We start from the raw sequence: 20,003 nt of genomic DNA on the forward strand, positions 1-20,003 counted from the left end.
ATTTTTCTTCAGCACTGGCCCGTTTTATGAAATTGTGGATTTTGTGTTGTAAAGGATGTGATGCTCTTGTAGCACAACTGTGACTGGTCTGGAGGTCTCCCCTCCTGTTGTGGGCATGCCTGGCTCCAGGCAGGTGAACCAAATGCATTAATAATATGTCCCTCAGCAGCAGAAAGCAATGGGAAAAATGTTACTTTCCTAGAGATGTGTTTTTATAGATGTAGTTCAGAGAATAAAGGACAGCACAATTTTTCATTCTTCTAAGCACTAAACCAAGAAACTTCACCAGAATCTGGGCATGGAATAAGGAGGGTAATGACCGTGAGCAGGTAAACTACTCCTGCCCTAACTCTGAAATAAGTATCGCACCTTGTTTCTCAGACATATTTCTGTAAAAATTTTCCTGTTTTATTGGAGGAGTATCACCATCTCTTCTTTTCACACAGCTCTGACACAGTGCTAGCCACTAGTGTGCATTAATAGCAGGTCTATGTTATAGACACAGTTTCTACTGATTTTCAAGAAAAACTAGATACATTGGAATGAGGGCTGGCCATACTATGGTAGTAAAGACCAGTGATTTAGTTTAAGACATGAGGGATGACGGTTGTCTTGTGGAAGTCAAAGGGATGAGGGATGATGGTTGTCATTTCAGGTCATGTAGGAAGCTCTAGCCTAATCCGTGACCATAGTGTTTTCATCTCCATGCTGCTTTCACACTGATTTCAGTGACCGGATGGCAGAAGGAAGAGACATATTACTATTATTATTTGATAACGCGTGAGCCCCTGTGGCCTTCCACTGTACTTGCCTGGATCGAGCTTTGCCTTCTGCACAGGGGTCCAGGCACTCCGCTGTGCAGCTCCATCCACCTCTTCCTGGAGCAACTTTGTTAGGTTTCATATAATTACGGTTGATGTCTCTCAAAAAATATTGCACGTTATGTTTTATGTTCCTTTTTGACACCTCGTGATAGGGTTCCTTTCAGCAAATCACCATGTGCAAAATGTGGAAAGATTGCAGCTGTAAAATTAATTTCATTTGTATTTAGCCAGGTGTGGGTATTAAGAGACAACCAAAATCTGGCATCATAAATCCTCTTCCAGGAAAAAAAAAAAAAAAAAAAAAAAAAAGTTACTATCTGCATTCAGGGTTTCTCTTTCTTCCAGGCTCTTTTTTGTTGTTTCACTGAGCATGCTGGTGCTGCCAGGTTCCTTACAGCCATTCTCATTTTGTCTGCGGCTGGTTTGTGTGCTGATTCAGTAGCTACAACAGTGTACCCTCCCTTCTTTCCTCCTTCCCTTCTTTCTTCCCTTCCTTCTCTCCTTCAGTCTTCTCTTTGTCCAATATGGGGGCTGACAACCTGAAAAATACTATGGTCAGCACATAAAAAGGTTACACTTGCAACCACCTCTGCATCTAGTGATTCTGTGACAAGAGTTTTATCAAACCTCATTTTTTTCAGTGTGTGGGCATCTCTTTTTATGTGCAATACCAACAAAGATGCTCTCTCCATGTATGGTTTGGGGATGTTACAGGTAGCTCCAAAATAATCTGCACCTCCAGAAGAGTCATTTTCTACTCAGAGGAGGAGAGCACGGGGAGCCAGGGCTGTTGTCAGGGCTTTGAGGGGTGGTGTGGTCTGCTGGTCTAAGTTAGGCAGCAGCGCAGGGCTGTCTAAGAGTAGGTATGAGGATGAAGAGGTGCTACTTTTGCACAGAGCCCTTGTGACTCTACTGGCATTTCTACTTGGAAGAATCCCCTTTTTAAGGTGAGAAATAGTTTAGTTTGTCTGCTTGGCCCTCTGTGATATGTTCCTACCTCACACTAATGCCAGTCGTATCAGATCGTTCTAATTATAAATGTGACGGCTCTGAGAATCTGGATTTTTAAATCCTGGGTTTTTTCATGTGATATGTTGCAACTCCAAACCAGAAGAAGTTACTAGTAGATTTAACCAGGTTAGAAGGCAGTGCTTTAACCACAAAAGCACCTAGTCCATACCTGGATTTGAGCCAGAGAGTACATCTGCTATATATCTCAGAGAGAAAACCGAAAGTATCCTATGCCGTGAGATTGGTATCAGCAGGGTCCCCTGTTTCCAGCCATGCACATTTGCTCTAAGTCATGAAATTAATTAATGGAGAAAATTTCTTGTAAAATAGAGCAGCAGTTCTGATTTACATGACTTCTGTGCATTTGCAAGTATTTTTTGCCCCTATGGCTAGAGCTGTATTAACAGGTTTTGTTCCAATAAACGAACTAACACGCATGTATTAAGTAGAGATCTCAGGGATCCAGTCTCTGCAACAACTTTGGCATTCCCTCCTGTTTATTTATTTGCACCCATCCAGATGCCCCCCTCTCTGTGCCTTCTCCCCCCCCCCCCCCCCCCTCCCAGCTTAGCGACTAAGCAACCTCCTCACTCGCTGCAGTGAATCAGCACTTCTGGCAGGCTCGGCCCTCCCGTGCGCTGCCTCCAAGCACAACACCGGTGAGGCGCACAGACCCCTCTTGGTCTCGTTCACCCCTAAAGGAGTAGGGCTTGGCCCTTAAGGCAGAAGTTTTCTTGCAGTTTATAATATAATGAATAGCAAACAGTAGATCAAAAAGTTACGCTGGCTTTTACTGCCTTTTAGGAGGTGAAGCTTTTTGCTGGTGGTGATCAAGGGGATATTTGCAGCCTTATTTAAAGCACTGTGTGGGCATTCTGATAGTTTGTAATAAATATACTATGAAATAAAAAAGAATTGAAACTAGACTCATTGCACTTGGAAAAGGTAGACTTTGCAAGATTCACAGATCTTGGAAAATTTTGAGAAAATCTCTGAAATAACTGCAGAAAATAAACAAGAATCCAATAAACACATGAGCTCTCTCCCATCTCCAAGCTTGTTTGCAACTCCTTTTTTAAGTCATGATAGCTACAAAAGAAAGGGAGAGAAGGAAGTTCTTGTATTTATTTCATCACAAGGAAGATTTTCAGACCCAGGAAGGTCTCTCACTCCAGGTAAACCCCCCCCAGAAGATACTAATTTTCTCTCGGGGCCTTTGGAAATGTTCCCCAAATTATTCATATCTTCTTTGGTCTGGCAATACAGAGCAAGAGGGTGTTTGTAGACCCTTTGCTTGGAACGAATAGTACTTGAAACCACAGCTAATCTCACTGAGCTAGTTGGTGAATAAGGTGTTATTGAATTAAAAGCTCAGAGCATGGCCCACAGGAAAGGATAAATCCTGCTTCACTGGAATCTGTGGTAAGGCTGTTGTTCATAGGGTTGCAGAAGGGCAGGAGCAGGCTCTGTGTTTTGCTTTGAATGCATTTTTATTAAAAGGTAAGGGAAATGAAAATAATTTGCTTCCAGAAAAGGTTTTCTGGTAACCACTAAAGTAGCAACATGCAGCAGGATTCGCAGGTCCTGAGCTGTATTGTTATTTTATCATTGAATAGGTTTTTCTCCTTTTACCTTCAGATCTGAGCTCAAATCTTGGCTCAAGTCCTTCGTGTGTATTTTCATGTGTGCTTCTGCAGGCATTGTTTTCCGTAATTCCATTGATGCAGATAGTTAAAAAACTGAGGGAACTGGAACCATCTAGTATTACTCCTCTTCATCAGCTAACTGGCGCTTTGCAGGCCTAATATGCAATATGTTGATTAGTGCTTTTGTTATATTAAGGAGTTTATTTTTACCATAGGCCAAATCTACTGTAGATTAGTCTCCTGTATGTAGTTCATTAGACGTCTTGGATGTGGTTTTCAAAGTGATGTCAACCTTCCCTCTGCTTGGGAACTCAGTCCGGGAGAAAATCACGATACAATATATGCAGGCAATGCCTGTCGTCTCGAGCGAGACACTGGGGACCCCCAGAGTTCAAATCATGAGCTCCTGGTGTTGGCTCTGAAGTGCCAAAGCTCCCTGGGTGGTCTTGAACAGACTCGCCTCCTCCTGTAGGTCGTGCATAGGAAGTGCCCCACACCATACATTAATCAGTGGAGTGCTGCACATCTCAGGTGGCATTCGTAGGTGTCCCTTTCGTACCTTGTACGCTGAAGTGTTCTCGCCTCTGCGGTGCAGCGAGTATGAATGTGCAGTGAGTTGCATGCAGGTGTTGGCTCATGGAGGGATGGGGAATATAAGTGGAGTCTGTGTTTTCAAAAATGGTCCATTGTCTTTGGGGATTAATGGGAGAGTTGATCATCTGGTTATTGCCTGCAACTGCATACCCTGTGAATACACTACATCTAGTGGTATGGGTTTGTGGTTTTAAGGTGATGTTTGTGGAGGGGATTATCTTTTTTTCTGTTTACTTTATTAAGCCAATTAGAAAAGTTCAAGACCAGGAGGTGGTTTTCCAGGTCTTATGTTCCCATTAGTTAAAAAACTGAGGGATAAGTGAAGACAGAGAACAGCCTACAGAACAAGCTGTGTAAATAAAATACAGTAACTAACTTTTGGTTGGTAGCATCTTGTTGAGCAGTCTGATAATTGACTACCCAGCCAGTTCTGCTGATACGACCAACATAAATTCATCTTTGCTGCTTTTTTACCAATGCTAATGTGAAAGAACCAGAGGAGCTCTAGGAAAGGAGAGTTGGATTCAATTCTGGTTCATGAATCACATATTGAATTGTCAGGAAAGGAACAAATTCTGGCCCAATTGCCACTATAACTATGATAGGTTGTACTCGTGTGCCTCAGGGCAGAATATGGTCTGAAATGAAATAGATGAGGTCAAAATCTGTTTTCATTGATCACAGAGAAGGCAGTGAAGCTGTAGAGGCAAATGTGACAGCAAAATATTGTCAGCAAGGCCATTCCTCTTGCCAGTGATGCATCACGGCAAAAAGAAGGCTGTTTGATTTTCAACCTCTGTGATGTGTTGGTCGGGTTGATAAAAAAAAAATCTTTCTGTAAGCAAGCAAATTGAACTGAAAATAAGACACAGTGGTTGACACTGAGTTGCAAGGTGCCTTTTTATAAAGTCTTTTTGCATGGAAAAAAGAAGGGCCGTTTTGTTTTTCTTGGGGAAAGTTGGGGGTTTTTTTTAACTTATATTTTTAGGATCTTGCAAAAGGGAGACCAGGAATGTGATTCCAGGAATAATCTCCTTTTATTCCATCGTATATTCTGCAGCCCATTCCATAAAGATGACAATAATAAAAAAGCAAGGGACGCAATATGAGAAACAACTTTCTTTCTGTTAGGGCGGATGGCTTTATAGAATAGATACTGAAGCAGCAAAGAACTGAAAGTGGTTTCTGAGAAGTGTTGACCTCCTTTCGTGCCACTTACTGTGAATTAAAGCTGTGAGTGAGAACTAGTTTGGGCATGTGGTACAGCACTTACAGCAACTGCTGCCAAGGAACAAGATTTGTGTTTCTAAGGAAATGCAACAAAAGAAAATGGTTTAAGAGGCAGTGGCTGTCGCTGGGTGAAAAAAAGTATCTATGTACGGATAGGAAAGAAAGGCCGAATTGGGTTATTCTATATGCAGGTTAGCGTATGTGTGAATTCTTGTAACGTGAGACTCAAAATCAAACGACTATGGATTGTGCAGGCTTTAGCATATCTCACACTCTTAGAGTTTACAAAGTTGAGCTAGCTAAAAGCAGTTGTGACCCGCTCTGTGCCTGTGATTGAATGTTGTTTGTCATTCTTACAGGCATTATTAGTAACAGTGACCTGCTATAGGAAAGGGATACATTTAGAGCAAGGAAACTGGGGTTTTGTGGCTTCTTGGAACTCCTTTCTTAGCAAACCGAAAGGCAGAAATCTTCAGCACTTCTAAACCAAGGCTGCCAAACAGTATCACTTACCACTACCTTTAGGGTTATAAATATCTTAGGACGTGACATCCACTCACTGATTTGTAGCAAAGATGTTATGAGAATTGTTCATGCACTGAAGTTTCATTAAGGGATGAAAACCGTAGCAAAACACCGAGGAAAAAATATTGCTATATTTACACAGTGTCTTAACTCCTTTTTTTTCCCCTCCTGGATTGGAAAGGGAACCACCTGTCTCCTTTGCTGATGTCAGACTGCTCCCTGGAGACACAGTGCTATTGGAAAGCACATGATACGGTACATATTTACACCAAGCTTATATCTGATTGAGATTGGGCTACGAGACCCGTGAGTTCACAAGTTTCTTCATCATACTCTCATGCATTAAACATGTGTTTGAACTCTGGCTTGAAAGCCGTGTGATCTTATCATAGACGTATTTATGTAATAGTTAAATGAATGATCATGCGCTCTCCAGCTCCTTTTCCATGCAAATGCAGAGGAAATTGAATATTATAATATTTCAGTGAGATGTCCTCAATAACAAATTACTGTTTAAAATAACCAATATTTGTATGTATATCAATTGCCTAGCAGTTATTTTTGTCTGCTATTTGCATGATATGGAAAAGAGTTTTTCTAGCAAACGTTTTAAGCTACTTGGTGCTGCTTTCCTTTTGGAATGATCACAAGGGTGCACATTTAGGGACGTATTTTCCATCTGTTTTTTTGAAGCTGGCAAAGCACATAATTTGGAATAGAAAAGAAGTAGTCTGAAAGTACCCATATTTGAACTGGTATGTGTTTGAGCCGTTCTAGGAATTCTTATTCTGTAGCAGTTGGTAAAAGTGAAGGACTATATTGTGCCCTTGGATGCAGTATACAGGGAGTGCTCAAGACCAGTAGGAGCCCTACATGCACACGAGGGCCCCTGAGAGCTTTACTGTTACCAAGGCAGTACCTGAAATGTTCAGGAGGGCTCTGTGAATCCCAGATGTTCAATGTGGTCCTGGGGTGAGCAGGTTTGTTTGAGATGGGTCAAGGTCCTTTTGCAAAGTCCTGGGCTTGTGCATCTCTTTATGCAGCCTTGAGTGATGTGCCTCCTGGAGGGACCCGCTGAATCTTCCATGTCCTGCGGTGGTGGGCATGGGGCTGTCAGTGCAACCAGGCTGAGGGCTTGCCTGTGCCTTTTGCCAGAACATGGGATCTTTGTAAGCCAAAGTCAAGCTTTGCTACAGCTGTATGACCCATGTACGGCTCGAGGCCTGAGCTTCTGTGCAGAGCAGCGCTGGCATAATGGAAGGGATATTCACCCGGTGAGCAGGGATCTTCACCCGGTGAGCCGCAGCTCACCAGCACTCTCTCTGCTTGTCCAAAAGTATCGCCTTAACTCCTCACAGCAGCTCACCCTTTTGATGGGACTGCTTGTTGCACGTGGTGAATAAGGGTGACAGAATCTGGCCCTGTTGCTCTGGCAGTGGTAAAATCAAGCTGGGCGTGCTTCGGTGCAGTAATTTCTTGTAGGTGGACATTTTGAAAGCACAAAAATGCTTGGGGAATCCATGGGACTGCAAGCAGCTGGGAAATAAAAGGCTCCCAGAAATGTGAACTGCCCCTGAACCTTGCTGCAAAACCTCTCTAACTATGGGGAGTAGAGCAGATGTTGAGACTTTGGGTTAGTAGTGTGCCTGGGGTCTCAGGTTGCCCAAATTAAGCCCAGAGAAAAGAACTGTGTTTCTTTTTGCTGTAGTCTACAGTAGGATAGCTACACCACAGCTGTTGAGCTGCTTATGTTTCCTGAGCAGTTCAAATGCCATTCCTGGGCTGTGGAGATGTGTCTTCACTAACAACTGGATATTTTTTTGGCTGGTAGGTCCCAGTGGAAAAACCATACTGATGGGTGTTGCTGAAGACAGCACTGCTGGGTCACTGTGGGATCTAGCTTACTGCCAGTGTGTGCCCAAATCACAGTGGTGCAGGGGGAGCTATTGGTATGTCATGCTCCAAGATCTACTTCCTCTCATTTTTTTAGGATATGTGATATATTTAGTGTAGTCCTTGGCTGTATGTTATGGATTTTTTTTAAACGGAGATTGAAGGGTAAGGAGAAACTGGCCATCCATATCCTAGAGATAGAGAAGTTACAGCTAGAAATGAATTCTTGGGTCATCCATTTCATCCTCATGTGCTAGCACCATTTTTTTTTTGTATACCAAACCACACAGTGTTGTAATATATGATTGATATTAATTAGGTTTCTGCAAAGTACTGCACTCCTCAACTTGAACTGAACCAGAAATAAATATATTGCCATATATTAACATTTTATTAGTTGAGAAGAAGAATAGGATGAAGGCACCTATATGAAATCCAAAGTATGAGCTTCAGATTGAATTAATGCCAGCAGTGCCTTGAGATTAATTTGGTTACTATGGGTACAGAATAAGAAATAGTATACCATAATGTAACTATGTTTACTGATTCATTTCTGGCGTTAAAAACTAAAATCACATTATATATGCAACAACAGTCTTTTCTTCCTTGGAAGAAGAAGGTGGGTACATTTTAGTAATTAAAGGGAATGTTGCCCTCTGAAAAGTGCCAGTACTCTACTGGAAGAAGAGCCTGCTGTTCTTTTACAGGATCTACCCCATCATAAGCAGCAGAGCTGCAATATACCAAAAGAGACCTAAAACCCAAAGAAAATGCTACCACCCCAGGAAGCTTACAGTCTTCTACAGCTTCTCATTAAATATCTTTTGTAACATGGTAACATCTGTTTCGTGTACCATTCAACTGTATTGGTCAAATGTCCGTTTCCTTGTACCGCTTTGATTCTCATCAGTATGTAGAAGAGGGAAGAAATTTTGCGTCATAAGGTGTTGAAAGCTGGGTAATAATAAAATAATGCAATGGAAATACCATATATTCAGAAAGCAATTATTTTAAAAAGTTTCAGTTTTGACATGGCTAGATTAAGTATGAAGGTTTTTGGTTTTTATATTTGCTGTCAAGAATGTTGTTAAATACTGATACCACCTCCTAAGAGAACAACTTTTAAATACCAAAATGAAAAGGATAAGCATTAAATATTTTGGTAGATATATTGTGCCATAATGTCTACTGCCTTGTTCTTAATACAAAGCACAGTAGGGCTTAATTAAAAAGTGATTGTACGATCTATCACAAACCTGCATTAGGGATATGGATGCCAAGAAAATTAAGTTGAATAGGTGGTGATAATGAAATCGATATTTTATTGAATAGTTTTTATTCCTATGCCTTTGTTTGCTATTCTTGCCTTCCTGTCAGCCAGTAAGACATTTTCCATCCAAAATTCTTTGAAAGAACTCATTTAGTCTGTTGCTGTTTTGTTTCGTTGTTTGATCAGTGTAAGTTATTTTCTTCATTTTTTGACAGAGTAAAATACCTTGATAAACTTTTGACTCTGTCAGCGCCACAGCATGACAGTAAACAAGGAAAAGCAAGTCCTTTCAAGCTCGTTCCTGCTAGGAGTAGCTAGCTAACAACTGGTACAAGGGTGAAATTCTGTTTCATGTAAGCAAAAGTCACAGTCACTCAAAGCCTCCAGGGCAGCCCCACAACCTGGTTTAGTACAGATTTCTCCCGTTCCAGCTCCTGGTTTAGCTTCAGGACCTGCTAAGCAGAGTGTTTAGCAGTAGCGAGCATGAAAATATATTTGCTGAAGCATAATACCCACTGAAGAATATATACCAAAATCACCCTTGTTATACCTTTATCAACTTAAATGCTATTGATTTTTCAGGTACTGCTGACCTGAAGTTGCTGGGATTGTGCTTGGGATGAATTTGACTTATACTGTTAAGGCCAAGCAGAATCACGATTTAGAAAGTGCAATGCAAAGAAATAGTTACTGCGTATTCTGCTGTCTTGTAATTCTACACCAGTCACTCAGAGTGCACTGCACTGTTGGAAAGTCTCATCTTTAAATGGGTAGAAGTGTGTCTGTAAGTGCGGTAGCAAACAATAAGACAAAAGAGCTTATTGTTCCCCTTCATATTTTTAAGAGTGGTACGTTGCAAACCAGACAGCTTGCTTTTTCTGAGCAAAGCTGCCGGGTCAGCTGGCACAGCTTCGTTTTCACATCCCCGCTTACTGGGTGCAATGTTGCCGGTGTCCTTTTTGTGGCAAACTCAAACAGCTAAAAGGAAATGCTGGTTTTGATGATCTTGCAGCTTGTCTCGTGCCTGGGCGCAATATGCAACATGGGATAATGTGCTAGAGAAGAAGACAGGCACAGCACAAGGCTCTGAAAGCCATGAGAGGCACTGAAAGCTTGTGTTTCTGGTATGCAGCAGTATAGATATTTGAAAGGTTAGGTTTGGTCTATTTTTAGGTAGCCTTCACATTGGGACTGATCTAAAAATGAAGGTGATAGGAAAATTGCACGTGTCTCTCCTGATTTGTTAGAGGTTTTTGACAAAATGCATTAAAAAGGCTGTTCTCTGAATTGGAGATACTTTTTTCTGAAGTAAAGCTGTGCCTCTTATTTAGAAGAGCAGTCTTTATGTTCTTGATTAAAATGCTGGTCTGTCTATTTCACTCCAAGATCAGCATTTTCAGATTTTAGCAAAGTTAAAGAAATATGACTTTCCCACTTATTGTTTGGGAAGATTTATTCACTTGTGTAAATGAATTTTAAAAAATTGGCAAGGCCTTTTATCTCGTATAAAATAAATCTGAAGATAAATGATCTTTCCCGCTAACATCACCTATCATTAAAGTGGCTAAATGAAAATCAAAATGTGTTGCTATTTAGTGCCTGCTCGCCTTTTTACGGGAGATGAAATTGAGCATGTTTACTGGGCAGGAATTGTCAGCAATGCTTCGATTTATAGCATTGTCCAGGATATAAATTAACAACTGCTGTGTGTTTCCCCCACTCTCACTGCAAGATGGTAGCCCTGTCTCCCCAAAGCGTACATCTCCAGCTTGCTGTGCACGCTCTTACCCTGCCTTAAAGAAAACCTGCAAACAATGTAAAATTGTGTTGCATTGAACTGAAGTGCAAACATTTTTCCATGTCTTTGTAAACAGGACTGCATGTGAGAATGAAACAGCTGGAGGTCTACCTTCAGAAAACCCCTGGGGATGTGTCACACTCATTTCTCCAGCCTATGCAATCTCAGTTTAATAAATTGGTAATAATATTATGATGAAGTGCTCTTTGGTGTTGGTTTGCTGTTTTTTTCCGAGGTTTTTTTTGCATAGCAACTTGCAACATAAATTAAAACAATCTTCCATTCAGACAGTTTCCTATTTTTACTTGGTTCTTTGTTCCTCGGAGACGAAGGGGGAGCCTGCGATTGGCAAAAGGGAAAGGTGCACTCTGCTAAGTCTCTATTTCAGTGTGAATCCTACACAGTCCTTTCAGTGCTTTTGGTTAGGTGCATTACCCTGGCTTACTGTTCTGCATGTGGAGTTCAACAGAGCAGAGACAACAAATAACGTTTAATTGTGTCACGTTGTCAGGGAATTTTACAACGGTAGGGATCCATTAGGGACAAACATGAAAGTAGCAAACTTGTCTCACCTGTTGATTGGCATGAAGTAATGAAAGTACAGTCCTAGCTCTTTTTGAGAGGAGGCATGTATCTGCGCTGGTACCCACTTATAAAATAATTATGAGACTTACCAGTGCCCCAGGGCAAAGCATGTTCAGCAAATACTAAATTTCTTTGGAACAAAGATATCCAAAATGGTGATAGCTGATGTGATCTCAGCGCTTTATCCCTATTCCATTCACAGGGGAAAGCTGGGGAAGCCTGAGTAGTATGAAAATAAATAAAAATAAGGGTGGAACTGTGTGGAGGAGTTCCTGCTTTGAACTGTCCTGGTCCCATCTTCTGTGGTAAGGCCTGATTCAAAGCCTGCCTAATTCCATTTAAAAATTCCCATTCCCTTCCAAAGGTTTTTGAGCAGTCACCCCTTCCACCCACTTTACTTTTACTTTTCCAGCCCCCTTTTTACTGCATTTTCTTGTATAGGTATGCAGGCAAATGATTTGGATAGAATAAAATCAAAACCAAACCAAACCAAAACCAAACCAGTAACCTTTCTGTGGCTAGCAGTTCTCCCATTGCATCTCTGTACTAGTTTGTTTGGCCCTGAGTCAAAGGTGGAAGTACTGACAAATTTCTCATCAAAAGCATCACTGGAGGAGGGTCAGCCTCCAAAGGTTTACAGCTGCACTTTGTACAGCTAATAACCCCAGGGCTAAATGCTTATCTTCCTTTATTTCAGTTATCTGAATTGGGGATGGAGGGAGGATGACATCTTTTGCCATTTGTGCAACTTTTTTAGATTAATATTGCAGCTCCAAGAAAAATGAATAATTGGACTTTTGAGCAGAGAGTGGAACCACGAAACCCATAGGGATTCCTCTAGCACTAGTCACTAGTTTGCATATTGCAAGTTAACTGCAATTCATGAAGGGTTCTGGCTAAAAATAACTTCAGGGCTCAATTTTGGCTGGCAGGAACTACTAGTTAAGAGGTCAGGGGAAGCTGATCCTTCAGGAGCCTTGTCTGTGTGAGACTGCGTTGGCTGTTGCTGTGAGGTGACCCCATCTCCTCTTGGCCTGCCCTTGGCTGACTCGGGAAAATGGGGCTCAGGGGCTGTGGGCAGCTGGGGAAGAGGACATTTGCTGCGGTCCAGGACCATCAGAGGCCAAGCAGTAAGCGCTGGCTGCTGCACCCGTGAAGCTCTGCTGCCCACCGACAGCAGTCTCCGCAGGAGTTCGCCCTCCTCCACAGCCTCGCATAACCCTATAAAGGGTGCCTTGGTGCATAAGCAGATTAAAAATAAAAAAACAAACAGAAACAACTCCAGTTCTTTTGTGTGATGTCTTCATTTTATTTTGTTTGCCTAAAATTCCAGCAGAGCAAATCTGTGGCCTGTGTTGCTAAAATCCCATCAGATGACTAGAGTTCAGAATTATTTCCACATTATACTTTGTTTTAATATGAAAAATGCCAAGAGCTAGGCCCAAGAAAAAAGGCTGACTCAGTTCCACTGAGCTCTGTCTGAAGAAAGTCTTATTTGAAGATGAGAGATGTGTTGGTAAGGCTGTCTGTCATCTCTAGTTTATTAAAAAAAATTGCTAGGAGGCACTAAAGCTGTCCACTGCCTTTCCCTCTGTTCCTTCACTCAAAGGTGCTTCATTCACATCGACTTTACCATAGCGGTTTTGTGTAAAACAAGATTTGATTTTAGAGTATTTAAAGGTTACTGTTCTCTCCAGTGCTGTGCTGCAGACTTGTGTGTGCTCCACTGCAATTGCCTTCCCAGCCATTTTAGAGAGCAGATACGCTATGTTATGGAAATACAGGATTTTTTTTCTTCCACTAGCTACCATGAGCCTTGGCATGGATCTGGCAGAGAGTGTGCTCTCCTGCGCTGCTGTGGCAGCCCGGGCACCACAGCTTCCCTTGGAACTGGAAGGTCCTGGCTCGGTGGCTGAATGGCTGGGTGGCAAAGCAAACCCCAAATGCAGTGTGACAACTGGGTGGCAGCCTCAGCAAGGGATGGTAGCTTTGGAACAGCCTCAGCTTCCACCAAATTGCTCATGGTTGCATGAGGGAATATTTTCTGTACCGTAAGATGTTGATTCCATGGTGGTTGTTCCTGGGATCATCCTCTTCAGATCTCTCTTGGAAAAAGTTGGTAAAAGCTAGATCGGTATTAATGATGAACAAGTCGGGGAAACAAGGGCTTCAGGGTAGCTGTAGGTGCCCAGAGATGGTGCAAGGTAGGTGGTAATAGGGGTAACCTATAGAGAAGCATCTGGGTGGGGTTTTCCAGGGCCCTGCAGAGAGTTACAAATACAAGGTGTGTCCCTGAAGCATCCTCAGGTGCTGCCCTTTGTGGCTGAAGCTGCAGAAGACAATTGCCCATCCCCAGGAGGGGTGTGAGCATCCCAGCAAGGCTGGGAGGGGGAGAGGAAGGGCACAGCTTCTGAGTGTGGGGTGGAGGAGATGCCCCCAGCCCCTGAACAGGAATGCCAGAAGCTGATTCCCTGGGTCTGATAATACCAGACATGAGCAGCTTTTGATCTCTTCCCAGGGACTTGAACACGTGGAAGAATAAGGGGAAAAAAAAAAACTTTATGATTTCTTTTGTTCCAAGGAAATATCAGCAGTGAGGTGAGTAAAGGAGAGATGATGAAGATCTGTAACGGTCTGCAGTTTTGATGTGGTCCTGCCTGCTCTGCCAATGTGCAAGAAGTTGCAAAACAGGAATATTTCTCCTTGGCTTGCCCGGGCATCTGCGCTCAAACAGCACCAAAGCCTCCCCAGGAAACTGATGTGTTTACATGACTCTGTTTCTCAAACATATAGGGGCAATAAATTTAAATGTAGGTACTCTTTTATGGATTAGTCTTTCTGTGAAACAGTTAACACCCGAGTGAAAGACATTGTTCATGCTGCTTTTAACAGCCTTGACAAACTGGATTTTCCTGCAAATCATAGCAAATGTGGGTCTTGGAGAACATATGCTCCAAATGTTGGGGGGAAACAAGTGACAAATGTATTTTTTATACATTTATACGTGTATATATACAAAGCTGGAGTGGCTTTGCTTTTCTTGTTTTAATAATGAGTAGGTGAAATATGTTTGTGAGGAGGGAGATGTTCAGGGAGGTATGAGAAAATTTAGGAGGATTTCTTGTAGTGGGTACCTGTGCTCCTGCTTCACTTAGGCGCTCCTGGAAGGGTTACTACAACCAAAGAGTTGCAAAGAGTTGCATGTCTGCAAGCCTGGTTAACACTGATAATCAGCTAATCTGCACTAATAGTGGGTAGTCACAGTCGGGTCCATTTGCATGTGAACAAGCAAGTGACTTCCCCTGGCATTCAGTGCTGTTTATTTGAGCCCTCAGTCTGTGGAGGCAGATGTGGCAAAATTCTGCCTGGTGTCAGTAATGTCAGTAACGCATCGCTGTTCTGTTCGGAGAAAGCTATTTTGGACTCTTTAATACACAGCTCCTCAGACAGCAGCCTGTCGCCCAGAGCTGGGCCAGGAATTAATTTGGCCCATATCTCTTGAGTTTTTCAGAGAGCTGGTGCAGAGCACCATCGTGGTTTTCTTCTGTTAAAACCCCTCAAATCTCAGTTCAGAACTGCTCTGGCGAAATTAGGGAGGGCACACTGCTTTATTCCACTGCAGAATTACTGCACCAGTGAACCCAGAAGTTCAAGGAGTTTTGCTCACTGACTTGTGCTATTGAAGGCATATTCTGGATAGAATGAACTGGATAAATAAGGAAAAGAAGCGGAGAAGGGAAAAAAAAATCAGCAAACAAATAGGATAGAAGTGGAACAGGGAGAATGGACTGGAAAACAAATATAGGACTGTGCAAAAAATAAGAGTAAAGATGCACAGAAGGAAGTTTTCTAATAAAAAATTAATAGGGTACATATACTTTATATAGAACACCATTCACGCTAACACACCTTTGGAGTGCAGTTTGCTCGCTTATATACAGCATTGGCTGATCTTCTGCTGTAAGGCTGTTCACTCGTGGAGGGTTGAGTGGAAGGGGTTAAACTGATGTGAGAACTGGTTTGCAAACCTCAGCTTGCTGAAATTTCAGCACTATTTTTATATACAAATTTGGTTGTCCTTACACCACTGGAAAAGTAGCAAACTTTGCTGAAAATCGGCAAGTACCATAGTCTTGGGGGCAAGGAAATTCTTTCTTCCTCAGCACCATAATGAAGGGACTAAGTTTTGGATTTCAAAATCGTGGGGGCTCCAAAATCAGTAGCTTCTTTGAGAAATCTAAATTACAAGGAAAAAAAACATGACCATAGTTAGAAAATGTGGGTGAAAGAAGGGGAGGAAGAGATAGAATGAATGCTGAATCCAGGAAAAAGTCAAGGACAGAGGGCTTGAAGGCTTCCGTCTTTGAATTCCTTTCCCTGTTGTTACAGGCTGCCATACCTCTCAGTCCTGTTAAAAAATGTATCAGGATTTTGGAATTTGTGCCCAAATGCTGTTGGAAGGCTTGACAGAACTTTTTTGAATTATGGCCCTTGAAGAAGAAAAGGCAAAATTTGGTAATCGCTGAGACTAGGTACAGAGTAACCTGAAAACAGGGTAGGAGCAGTGATTGACAAGGTGGTCTGATGACAGACATTTCAACAGGGCAGATTGGGTCAAACAGCCCTGCAGACTTTACCAGCAGAAAGAGGGTTTTCTTTGTATGGGTTTGTTATGGAACCAAATAATGTGTGTGTGTGCTCAGATATTGCCGCAGGAAAGATGTTTGTGCAATTCTTCCATGTTGTCAAAACACGAGGGGAGAGCATTGCTAAAGCTACTAGGGAACGTTCACAAGACAAGGTTTCCTTTGAGAAGAGCAGCTTAGGTGCTGGCTGGGTTTCACAGGCTTCATTTACATATGCTGAGGCTGCGCAGTTCCCAGACTACACAACCACTGCAACTGCCTTCCTTGCTTTGCTCCTCTTATGCGCACTACATTCAAAAAACCACATTAAAACATATGAAAAAAAAAAGTCCTAGTGAGTAAATTTATACTATGACTGGGGTCAGACACTTTGATTTAAAAAAAAAAAAAAAATCTTCCCAAGCAATGGGGAACCCTTGTTGAAACCTCTCAGTCTTTTGTAGTTGGAATCGTGCTTGGCATCCCTTCCAGGTAATGCTGGAACTGCCAGCAAAGTTCAAGCCATAATGTGGACAGGGCCATAGAAAAGCTCTGGGGGACTCTGTTATTATTAGCGATTACTTGCGCTGTGTACAGTGCACTAAGAAAGTTCTGTGGTCTCTAAAGCTTGTGTGGTGAGAGCACCACTAAGGTCACAGTTTATATTTATCAGTTAACTTGCTAATTTGAAGGGAAAGCAGCGAAGTGGAAATGTAGAAAATAGAAACAACATGAGCAGGTCAAAATATCCAAAACAGCAATATGAAATGTTCCAGTGTAAATACATTTCTATAAAAGGTGTGAATGAAACTTCAAAAAAAACAGATGATGGATTCGGCACAGTCAATGAACACAATTATAAGTAGATATTGAAGGAGAGTATTCCACCAACCATGGATCCACAGATAATAATTAATAAGAACCAACTCCACTCCAGGCAGGCAGGTGCCCAGCATTATTTCACAGTTGACTATTCAGGGGGGTAGAGGTACTCACCTTTGCCCCAGATCTTAATAATTTACTGCAGTTTTATCATTAAATCAGCGTATAATTGAGAAGGAAATGAGGTTTTTTTCATCGTGAGAGCAAAGCAATACCGTTAATTTAATCATTCGTAGGAAAGGCGTTCTGTAGTCATTCGGTGTTTTGCTGTGGTTTTTTTTAATTAAGTAAAGTAAAAACAATGCCATTTTTGTCATCTGTGCTTGGTGAAAATATGACAGTGTGATGTAATTTGCAACTTAAGCACAAGCCGGGAAAACTGTGCATTTTTTCAGGACTGGCAATAATGAATTACAAGGGAACACAAATAAGCTCAGAATATATCTGAGACCTCCTGCCATTTCTGAAGTTTCCAATGTCTGCAGGAAAAAAGGCTATTTCAAGAATTGTACATCTTTTTATTTATTTTTTCTCAGCAAAATCGCCATAGCCTTGTATAATAATTGAATTCATTTAGCCTTTAGAATACTCAAGTTTGCAAATAACAATGAAAATGAATATTTCATGACAAGGAGGATGATCAATTATAGTTTTGTGACTTTGACCGGTAGCCCAGTGTGACGGAGCCAGCGCTTACATTTCACAAGACTTTTTGCACCCAGCTAATTAAAAAACCTGCAACTTAAGACAATAAGCAGGCAGGTGGGGATAGTTAAACAAGCTTTTTATTTGTGGGGTTTTTTTACCTGTTGTGTGCAATGTTTCGCCGTTCAGTTTGGTACCTGGAGTTTGTTGTGTATGCAGTGCAGAGGGGCATCATAAACCAGTTGCACCTGCAGCAGCCCCTGTTGTCCGGGAACGGCTTCAAGGAGGAGACACTTCTGTTAACAGTGTGTCCGAGTTTCCACATGACAAGAGCTTTTTTTTTTTTGGATTTTCAATGAGAAAACGCTGCGTCCGGGTCAGAGGGGTTGGTGCACGGTGTTCATACAGAAATGCACCCTGAGGCAGCGGTGCTTACAGGCAAAAGCAGGTGGGGGCTGAGCAGTTATGGGCAGGACTGTGGCAGTTGCTTGTACCAGCCCTGGTTTCTAGGGGGAATACACTGAGACAGAGAAGTGATTAAAGAGCAGCTGGGAAATACTGTAGTCTAGCTGGGAACAGGATCAGGCTCTCTCCTTGTAGCAGGTGAGGTAACTGTGTGAATGTTTTTTATAGATGCTTACACCGTTCCAGAGAAACGCTGGGGAGGTTTTTTTGCTGATGCATTCAGTGTGGAAAAACTACCTTGCGTTGCAATTATTGACAAGAAACCATTAACCTGACCAAAATATTGGTGAGGTGCAAAATCCTCGAGTGAAAAAACAGCGTTGGAAGGTGGTGTAACTTTTGCCCAACTCTGGGATAGCCTTTCCAAAGGGAGCAGTGCCAGGAAGCCGGTGCAGGCGCTGCGAAGGTTGGGCTCAGGCTCCTCAGTACCCAGGTTGTAGCTCGGCTTGGAGTTACTTCACTTTTTCTTTATAATAAGCCCAGCTCTGCCTGTTGTTTCCTTTGGGGGGGGGGAGGAAGAAAGGAAGCCAAGAAATTAAAAAAGATGGGGCAGGATGGGAGCTATTCTACGGCGGGAGCAGAGTTTCGGGGGTGTGGCGTGGAAATCTGCTTTGAATCACAGCGTGATGCCGCGGCCGCCGAGGTCTGAGCGGGTTTTGCAAAGATTTACTTCACTTCAGGCTGGGTCTGCCCCTGGGTGACGTCACGGGCTGGAGCAGCGGCACCAGAAGGCTGGATGAGTGACAGCCCAGCCTACTTTTTAATAGCTTTGTCATGTGACGGGGAACAGTAGTAAGACAGGTGCCTTCGGTTCACTCTCAGAGAGGGTCTCGTTGCCTGCATGAGTGTCTGCTGCCTGCCTGCCTGCCTCTGGACCGTAGTTTGCCAGCTTTCCTGCCGTCGCTCCGCAGCTGGATGGCGTGGGACATGTGCAACCAGGACTCTGTATGGAGTGACCTCGAGGTGAGGGGCGCGGGTGGCGCGTGGGGCGCAGGCGGGCGGCGGGGACGGTGGGCTTGTCGGGGCGCCGGCTGAGGCGGCGTGCTTCGCAGGCGAGTCCCAATCTTATCTTAACTCCAGTAAGTTTGCTATTTTAGGGTTACTCTGCGATGCCTTGAGCAAATCAAAGCTGAGCTCCTGTCATCGTATCTCCTGCAGTTGGAAACTATTTTCATGTGCCTCTGGCTCGCTTTCCCGTCATATGCAATATTTATGCTCTAAGATATTGATATGAATCGGTGTCTGAAGCCTTTCCAGTGGCGTTTAGTGGCCTGGTTGGAAAAATGCCATGTTTATTTAGAATAAGATTAACGTTTCTTTTTTAAAAAAAAAAAAAAAAAAGTTGAAATTAACCAACGGCTCCATATTTTAATTGCTTGTTTCACTGTGGTCTGTCAAAGGCTTTTTCCTTGTTTATCAGCTGCAGAATTCAAACACGCACACAAGAATGAATACCCTGTTGTTTGGCTTTAGATGCTTTTAAAAGAGATTTCTGGAAGGAGACGTTTCCCTGCTTCTTATGGTATTGGAATGATGACGCTGTAGCTAATGTCCCGTAGAGCAGGGTGCGCAGTCAATCCAAGTAGTCCAACAAATGGTTAAATCCCGCTGTACAGCAGAGACAACAGGATGAACCATGAGAATAGAGTTTATGCAGGACTGTGTGAACTGCTGCTGCTGCTGCTGCTGCCGCCACTGCTGCCGCCGCTGCTGCTTGTGTAAAAATAGACGGCAATACATCAAATCCACAGCTTCTGCTGGCTACAATTCATAAAGGGGGAGGAAAAAAAAAAAAAAGCAAGCAGCTCCCTGGTAATCTCTGGAGTATAAAGTGAGGTTTGAGGATTTCTGCATGTTTGCATTCCACAAAATGGAGCATTACCTGAAAGTTTGGGCAACTTGCGAAGCGAGGCAAACTTTCTTTGGACCCAGTGGAGAGGAATCCCAAATACAGACCTGCTCAAAGGAACTAACCCTCTGGCTTCGAGCTTGGAATAAGTGCTTAAAATG

At 42.7% G+C, this 20,003-nt stretch overlaps 1 protein-coding gene across 2 annotated transcripts in view; it reads left to right on the plus strand.

The window, feature by feature from the left end:
• Positions 1-20,003, plus strand: part of PPARGC1A (PPARG coactivator 1 alpha) — a 369,697-nt gene that overhangs the window by 287,505 nt on the left and 62,189 nt on the right. The window contains exon 1 of one of the 2 annotated variants that reach the window (XM_009955583.2): positions 18,909-18,956. The exons of the other annotated variant lie outside the window; for it this stretch is intronic. Within the exon in view, the coding sequence (XP_009953885.1) occupies positions 18,909-18,956 (48 nt within the window). Of the gene's footprint in view, positions 1-18,908; positions 18,957-20,003 lie in introns of those variants that run through there. 2 annotated transcript variants of the gene reach the window in all.

This window comes from Leptosomus discolor, chromosome 4 (genome assembly GCF_034619465.1).
Source record: "Leptosomus discolor isolate bLepDis1 chromosome 4, bLepDis1.hap2, whole genome shotgun sequence".
NCBI classification, from domain to species: Eukaryota; Metazoa; Chordata; class Aves; order Leptosomiformes; family Leptosomidae; genus Leptosomus; species Leptosomus discolor.